This window comes from Coregonus lavaretus (assembly GCF_964263955.1).
Source record: "Coregonus lavaretus genome assembly, chromosome: 2".
NCBI classification, from domain to species: domain Eukaryota; kingdom Metazoa; phylum Chordata; class Actinopteri; order Salmoniformes; family Salmonidae; genus Coregonus; species Coregonus lavaretus.
The window spans coordinates 55,882,746-55,891,484 of NC_139989.1; the positions used below are offsets into that span (position 1 = coordinate 55,882,746).

The 8,739-nt window shown below is 44.5% G+C and overlaps 1 protein-coding gene across 2 annotated transcripts; it reads right to left on the bottom strand.

Moving 5' to 3' along the window:
- Positions 1 to 879: 879 nt before the first annotated feature.
- On the bottom strand, positions 880 to 8,135 carry LOC311146288 (aminoacyl tRNA synthase complex-interacting multifunctional protein 2-like). 2 transcript variants are annotated; one of them, XM_084182779.1, is made up of 4 exons: positions 7,871 to 8,135; positions 3,290 to 3,502; positions 2,557 to 2,791; positions 880 to 1,998 (listed from the first exon to the last, which is right to left on the bottom strand). In XM_084182779.1, exons 1-4 carry the CDS (start codon positions 7,997 to 7,999, stop codon positions 1,607 to 1,609), a joined length of 969 nt encoding a protein of 322 aa, XP_084038905.1. In that variant the 5' UTR covers positions 8,000 to 8,135; the 3' UTR covers positions 880 to 1,606. The 2 variants fall into 2 exon arrangements, with proteins under 2 accessions (XP_084038905.1, XP_084038906.1); XM_084182780.1 differs by having other exon boundaries at positions 7,985 to 8,114.
- Positions 8,136 to 8,739: the final 604 nt, after the last annotated feature.

Here is an 8,739-nt window from a genome sequence, read left to right on the forward strand (position 1 = left end):
TAAGTTACTTTAAGATGATGCGGAGACAAAGCGCAAAAAAAACTAATATAGGGGATATTGATTTGCATTGGATTTGTGTCACATATGCTAAAAAGTTAGCATTTCGAGACAGTGACTAGGTAAACAAAAGCATGGATTGATGTCTTACCTTGTCCATAGACTGCTTGCAGGTTAAGGAAACCACTATGTCATTTTGTAATTTGGGTGAACTATATCTTTAAGCCTAGTCTGTGTGTAACACCTAACACATACACTGAGTCTACAAAACATTAGGAACAACTTCCTAATATTGAGTTGCCCCCTCTTTTGCCCTCAGAATAGCCTCAATTCATTGGGGCATGGACTCCATAAGGTGTCGAAAGCGTTCCACAGGGATGCTGGCCCATGTTGACTCCAGTTTGCTGGATGTCCTTTGGGTGGTGGACCATTCTTGATACACACGGGAGACTGTTGAGCATCAAAAACCTAGCATCGTTGCAGTTCTTGACACAAACCGGTGCGCCTGACACCTACTACCATACCCCGTTCAAAGGCACTTAAACCTTTTGTCTTGCCCAGTCACCCTCTGAATGGCACACATACACAATCCATGTCTCAACTGTCTCAAGGCTTAAAAATCCTTCTTTAATCAGTCTCCTCCCCTTCATCTACACGGAATGAAGTGAATTTAACAAGTGACATCAATAAGGGATCATAGCTTTCACCTGTATTCACCTGGTCAGTCTATGTCATGTTTTGTACAGTGTAGTTACACTCATTGATGTCACAAAGTAACAATCTCATTCTTTCTCAGGTTATATAAGAGAAGTAGGGTTCAAGCGATGAACGAAAGCTGAAACTAACCATACATACTGACAAAAGAAACGGGCGAAACCACAGTTCAAAGTTTGATCCAAAGTGGACATTTTAGTGATTTAAGAACAAAAACTCTACAAAGTTTTACTTCTCGTACTGTAGATATCACATCAGTAGGTCCTGTTGCATCACAATTTTCAACCGCTTCTTTTGTTAAACAGCAAGTAACACCCCATTATGACACACAAACACACAGCATCTCATTAGATCATCTTGTTAGGCACGAGGTGGGAGGGAGATCTATGTGTGCATGTGTGTTTACTGTATTTTTCATAGCTTATAATTCAATTCTTGACCATGGCAGTGTCCAAATCATCTTAAAATGCTCCCTTCAAGATATCAACAATCCACAATGACTAAAAACAGGTGAAAGTAATGTGGCAGAAACAATGACATTTCCGGTTCCACCATACTGCTTTCACTATCTATATCTGTTCAGTCATTGCGAAGCTTAGATACCCAAGTGAGCAAGGGAGAATTTATAGAGTATTGGGACGTGGCCTGGGTATTCCATTTTTCTCTTTTCGTTCTGAGCACAGTGCAGAGATATATTTAAACCCCATAGGCTGGGCCCTGGTGGCGCTCCAGGTAGAAGTCACCCGTACACACAGATCTAGGATCCGACTACTTCACCACCAAACTCCTATTCCCAACAAGGGGACTGGGGCAATATCTGACTCTGGATCAGTGGTTAGGGGGTATCTTCTAACTACTCCCTGGAAGCGCCCTCAGATCTGCTAGGCAGCTGTGGTCACTGCAGTAGAGGGTGGGCCGGGCCAAAGTGGCCCAGGTTCTCACACGCTTTAAGCCAGCGCTGGACGTTGGCCGGAGAGGAGGAGGAGGCGGGGCCTGTCTGGAGGACGCAGCAGTAACAGGCGATGTCAGCCAGCGAGAACTCGGGACCGGCCAGCCAGGGGTCGCGACCCAAAGCGCTGTTGAGGGCGCTGAGTACGGCAGACCGCTCCTTAGCGCTGCCCTCGGCCAGCTGGAAGAAAGCCGTGTCCACCCAACTGTCCACCAGTGTAGCCAGGGTGGGGTCGCTGGGGTAAGGGGCAATGAGGCGGAACAGGAAGCGTGCCACGTTGGCCTCGCCCTCGATGGGGCACATGTTCTGGATGCTGAACTTCATCTGCAGCTTGGGGACTAGAGAGACAGAGAGGGGAGAGAGAGGTGGGAGACAGAGAGAGAGAGACAGAGAGAGAGAGAGAGAGAGAGAGAGAGAGAGAGAGAGAGAGAGAGAGAGAGAGAGAGGGGGGGGGAGACAGAGAGAGAGGAGACATAGAGAGAGAGACAGAGAGACAGAGAGAGGGGAGACAAAGAGAGCGAGGAGACAGAGAGAGAAGAGACAGAGAGGCGAGAGAGAGGAGACAGAGAGAGAGGAGACAGAGAGAGGGGAGACAGAGAGAGGGGAGACAGAGAGAGAGAGGAAGGGCAATGAGTGAGGGCAAGGTATGAGAGGAGAAAGGTACATTTAATCCAGAGTCAATCTAAATAGATGTTAAAAATGTTGAAAGCAGCTAACAACGAAAGGACACATTGACTATACATATGAATAGTAAATGGTGAGCAGACTCTCTGTCAGGAGCTATGGCTAGGTGACAATCCTAACCCAATCTGCCCACCCCATATTTCTCCACCTACTGTCCCCCCATAAACCTTCTACTATTTTTCTACCCTGTCTCTGACCACCCCCACCCTTACCATCTTTCCATATAAGGGTGAAGCCCAGCTGGAAACTCTGGCGGACGTAGCTGTCTGTGTGGCGCGGCCCCAGGCAGGAGAGGAGCTGCGCGGGCACACCAGACAATGACGAGTGGACATGCACGCTGGAGAGCACCCGGTAGCGATGGCATAGCATTGCATGGAGCACCAGCAGGGTGAGGGGCGGTCGTGCCGGATTGGCGTTGATCACAATGTCCCGGAGGGCACCCAGGTCCTAATGGGTAGAGGGCAAATGATGATGATACCATCATAAGGTGTTTCCACCAATCTTGAGTCGTGGCATAGCCGAAATAGACAAATAAAGCAGAGTATAGGCGAAACTCAACTTAATGAATTGATGTTCCTATGAGAGCTCTAATTGACAAGAGCTCTATTGCTATAAGATCTCTAACAGAAGAGAGCTCTATTCCTATCAGAACTCTTAATTGACAAGAGCTCTATTCCTATAAGATCTCTAACAGACAAGAGCTCTTTTCTTATCAGAGCTCTAATTGACAAGAGCTCTGTTGCTATAAGATCTCTAACAGAAAATAGCTCTATTCTTATCAGAACTCTAATTGACAAGAGCTCTATTCCTATAAGATCTCTAACAGACAAGAGCTCTTTTCTTATCAGAGCTCTAATTGACAAGAGCTCTGTTGCTATAAGATCTCTAACAGAAAATAGCTCTATTCCTATCAGAACTCTAATTGACAAGAGCTCTATTCCTCACCTTGCCCAGTAGGGAGTCCAGGTCTGCAGTGCCTCTGAAGGCTGTGGGGCTCTGGGAGAGAGAGGTCACTGTCTGGTCCAGGTCAGCGTCCGGTGTGGTCACGGTCTTGGCTAGGCCGTCCACGGCTGCCTTCAGCTCATAGAGCCTGCGCATTATCTCATCCTGACGTGCCTCCAGGTCTCTGAACGCAGGGTCCACCTCTGTCCCTCCGTTCTACAGGGGGAGGGGGGAGAGAGGGATGGAGAGCTATGGTTACCACATACCGTATTGGTCCGAATATAAGACGACCCTGATTATAAGACGACCCCCCGTTTTTCAACACAAACATTTAGAAAAACAGATTTGCAGACTAGATTTGCCGAACAAAGAACTTCATTTTATTTTAAAATAACAATATTAAAAACACAGTGAATTAAACACAAAGGCAAACTATGTACAGTATGATTCAAAATTAATATCAAGCAATAATAAAGCAACATCTCCCTTTCTATTGACAGTCACCGATGTTGGCATGTCGAAATAAACGGGTGTCTGATCAGCATTGCCGATCTGATCCAGCGGGTAGGAGTGCTTCTTCCTCAGGTTGATAACAAAGCGCTGAAACGAAAGCAGCTTCTCTCCGAAGTCTGACGGCAGGCGTTGGGCCAAACTCGTTCTCCGTCTAAGTGACAGTCCATTACGCCGCATCATCCTACGACACCAGCCGAGGCTGGCTTTAAATCCAGTGATGTTGAGCTCTCTGGCGATTTCCAGGGCCTTAACCTGGATGACAGCTCTGGTAATGGGCATTCCCTCACTTCTTTTTTCCCTGACATATTCAAAAACCCTCCGGTCAACCTCAATGAAACGACCACTTTGAGGACCACGGAAGGATTTTCGCTGACTGTTAGCATCTTTTAGACGTTGTTTTTCTGCTCGCCATCTTCTTACATTACACTCAGTGACCCCGAATGTCTTGGCAGCTTGGCAGTTGTTAGATGACTCTGCCTTATTGACAACCATTATTTTGAAATTGGCATCATAGCTCCTCCGCTGTTGTTTATTGACCTGGCCCACTTTTGAGCCACTTGTCTCTAAATGGTCAGCCTGTCTTTCCATCTTTAAACACCGGTAACGGGCTGGTTGTTAAGGACGCCTCTTCCCTCCGTCCGGAACGAATTTTTGGCGCCATCTGTGCCCGCGAATGTGTATTGACATTTAAAGGGAGCGCCGAAGAAGAGAAACTGCGCTCTGAATACTAGACCCCGAATATAAGACGACCCGACTTTTTTGGACCTATTTCGAGGGGAAAAAAGGCCGTCTTATATTCGGACCAATACGGTATATACTGTACATTAAGACAAACTCACACACATCAGCGGTCTTGATTTTATGCTGACGCAGCTCCAAAGCCTGCACTGCAGGGTCTACCTGTCTGTTATTCAGGACAGGAAGAGAAAGTAAACACACCCACGCTGCCCTCAGGGCCCTGTGAAAGAAATGTGTTAACACAATACACACAAACACACATTACATGATCATTCTCTAAACATGGTTGGCTTAGCCCAATCTTCCCTCCAAGCCGCACGCGGGTGCGCAGTAGCCCCGAGACTGCCGCACAGCTCCCCCGGGACTGCCGCTTGATTGAACTTCTCAACTTTCTAGAGTTTTCCCTGTTAGTTAGCACTATCAACGTTTCCCTTTACTGTGGCAATTGTGATCGAATCAACGCAATATTAGCCACTTTCAATGCAACATACCGAAACAAAACTAACTATGCAAGAGATTTTGTTGTAGGGAGAACACTTCGGAGTAGGCCTATTGCGCACGACTCAGCCTGTACTCTACACAGACCAGTGCGGCATAACCAATCATAGCTGCAATAGGCCTATATGCAAATAGACCATTGCCATATATGGATCTGTGCCATTTATTTTGAACTGGACTGTGTTTACAGCTGTGGTCTTGAGTAGATGCGCTTGTTTTGAGATCAAAGCAAGAGCTGCATGTAGCCACGTCTGCACATGTTGTTCATATTGTTTGCTAGTTAGTGAGTTAATAGCCCAGTTATACATTATTTGTAGTCAGCTATGGGGGAGTGATTGCTTCCTACAAGAGCACAAAACGTATACATTTCAAGACATCTTTGAAAAGCCAGTCAGGTAAAGATCTTTTTTTTGGTCATAAAGGGTCAGTGTTGTATTTTGACACAGGCTTGAATAAGCTAAGTAGCCAATAGCCAGAGCGTAGCATAATTTGTCTCATTCTCTGTAATAATGGTATGGGAATAATAATGCATTTTATTTTGTGAAGTGGTTTCTTGCATCAAACAACACAATAACAACACAAACGTCTGCTCAATGGCATATTATTATAATAATTATATTATTAATAAAATGTTCAGTCACCTCCTTGTCTTAAGGACAAATGGATAAACAGGTTAATGTCAAGCCCTGTATGTTTTTTTTCAAAAGTCTCATGGAATGTAGGCCTACGTTGAACACCACACATTGGCTTCTGCTGTAGGCTGAATGATAGAACAGCTATTTCAAAGTTAAAATGTTATGGGATGGATTTTCTCCATTGTTTTTGATGGTAGGTCACTCTGGTAGGCCTACATTATGATCAAATAGTCACAGTAGCCTACTTGGCCACCGTTAAAACTGTAACTTAAAGCGGGTACAGCCTCAGTGTTCACAGTAAATGTGAGCTGGAAGCTGCACAGAATTTTCCCAACATTCAAGTTTGCTTACAGCAGACCTGAAATTTGCTGACCGCCTTAGAAAATTAGAGGGAACATTGGTTAGGCCTATGTCACACTGAGGGACTAGCTATGTAGTCAGTCAGATAATTGTTTGAGGGGGAATGAATACTGAGAGGGTGAAGGGGTTGATTGCCAAGAAAGCTGTGTTTACTGAGGAAGTCTTTAGGTGAAAAGAGAAATGTGGCATTTTCTGTGGCATTGAGGCATTCTTATAAACTAACTAGATAATTTGGTCTGATGATTGTAAACGGAGAGTAATTGTCGATAAGGCTGAATTCAGAGCCATTTCTATAGCCAGCTAGCAACATTATAATATAACGTTCGGCTATGGCTGAATCCATTAGCTTAACGTTACATGGCATTTTTTTTTTTCACCTTTATTTAACCAGGTAAGCCAGTTGAGAACAAGTTCTCATTTACAACTGCGACCTGGCCAAGATAAAGCAAAGCAGTGCGATAAAAACAACACAGAGTTACATATGGGGTAAAAAAACATAAAGTCAAAAATACAACAGAAAATATATATACAGTGTGTGCAAATGTAGCAAGTTATGGAGGTAAGGCAATAAATAGGCTATAGTGCAAAATAATTACAATAGTATTAACACTGGAATGCTAGATGTGCAAGAGATTATGTGCAAATAGAGATACTGGGGTGCAAAAGAGCAAAATAAATAACAATATAGGGATGAGGTAGTTGGGTGGGCTAATTTCAGATGGGCTGTGTACAGGTGCAGTGATCGGTAAGGTGCTCTGACAACTGATGCTTAAAGTTAGTGAGGGAGATAAGAGTCTCCAGCTTCAGAGATTTTTGCAATTCGTTCCAGTCATTGGCAGCAGAGAACTGGAAGGAATGGCGGCCAAAGGAGGTGTTGGCTTTGGGAATGACCAGTGAGATATACCTGCTGGAGCGCAGACTACGGGTGGGTGCTGCTATGGTGACCAATGAGCTAAGATAAGGCGGGGATTTGCCTAGCAGTGATTTATAGATGGCCTGGAGCCAGTGGGTTTGACAACGAACATGTAGTGAGGACCAGCCAACAAGAGCGTACAGGTCACAGTGGTGGGTAGTGTATGGGGCTTTGGAGACAAAACGGATGGCACTGTGATAGACTACATCCAATTTGCTGAGTAGAGTGTTGGAGGCTATTTTGTAAATGACATCGCCGAAGTCAAGGATCGGTAGGATAGTCAGTTTTACGAGGGCATGTTTGGCAGCATGAGTGAAGGAGGCTTTGTTGCGAAATAGGAAGCCGATTCTAGATTTAACTTAGATTTAACTAGTAGCCTTTAGAAAAAGGCTACTAGAATAGACTACTCGGCTATATAACCTAGCTGTTCATCATACTGTATAATGACATGTTGTTGCTGCGGTCTCGCCAACGTTAGCTAGCTACAGTAGTACATTCCTGGCAGTCAGTACACCCACCCATATAATCAAGACTCAGTCTAGGACACAAAAGGTCTGAACTGTGCAGATCATATGCTGGCTGCTAAAATCTAACTTACTCTGTAGAGGCAAATATATTTTCTGTGTAGTGTACTGGTAACGTCCTGTCACATTCTGGGGGGCACAACCAAAACATCTAGCTACAGTAGCTAACTCAGCTAGTCAGCCACACATCATTGCATCAGCCGAGATTGGTAGGATTGAAGCTAGGCTAACGTTAGCTAACTAGTTGGAAAAGTATCTAGCTGCTGACTGTTGTTGTTGTGGGGGTGGGGCTATGTAGCTAGCTCATTTTTGACGACAAATGTCACATTTATTAGCTGGCTAGTTAATTTATGACATTAGTGAGATTAGCTTGTCCATTTATGGACGGAATGAAATGAGTTACCTGAAGCGCATGTTCGGAGCAGCCACTTGCACTTCCCTGCCCGTGGATATTCTGTAACTTGTACATGCAGGTTGGCAAATTAATCTTTACGTCAACCCCAAAGACGGGCTTTACCTGGTACATGGGCATATTGTCGGGTGGTTAGTGCCCTCCAAAATAAAAATCACAACCAATAATCCAGCAACAGTTGACTTCTGGAGACGTTATGTTGTCAGACCGCCGCAGCTACGTGCAGCCTGGGACCAAAAGGAAGGATGCCTGACTCTGTGTCTTACGTCACATCCGGTGATTTGCTCACAGAGGTGTAGCTGCTACCGAAATCTTTGATTTGGTCAGGTCCATCCAGACCAGGTACGATTTTGTGTGTATAAAGCTACATTTCTCCATATGCAGCTAATGACTAGTCCTGGTCTAATACACTGTAGCTACTGCAGTTATTGCTTAATATCAGCAGCAGTGGCGACGCGTTATTCAGGGGAGGTGGGGCAGAGCAAGTAAAAGTGAATGTCACCCAGTAAAATACTACTTGAGTAAAAGTCTAAAAGTATTTGGTTTTAAATATACTTAAGTATCAAAAGTAAATGTAAGTGCAAAAATATACTTAAGTATAAATCATTTCAAATTGCTTATATTAAGCAAACCAGATGGCACAGTTTTATTTATTTTTCATTTATGGATAGCCAGGGGCACACTCCAACACTCAGACATAATTCACAAATGAAGCATTTGTGTTTAGTGAGTCCGCCAGATCAAAGGCAGTAGAGTAGACCAGGGATGTTCTCTTGATAAATCCGTGAATTGAACTATCTGTCCTGCCAAGCATTCAAAATGTAAGGAGTATTTTTGGGTGTCAGGAAAATGTATGGAGT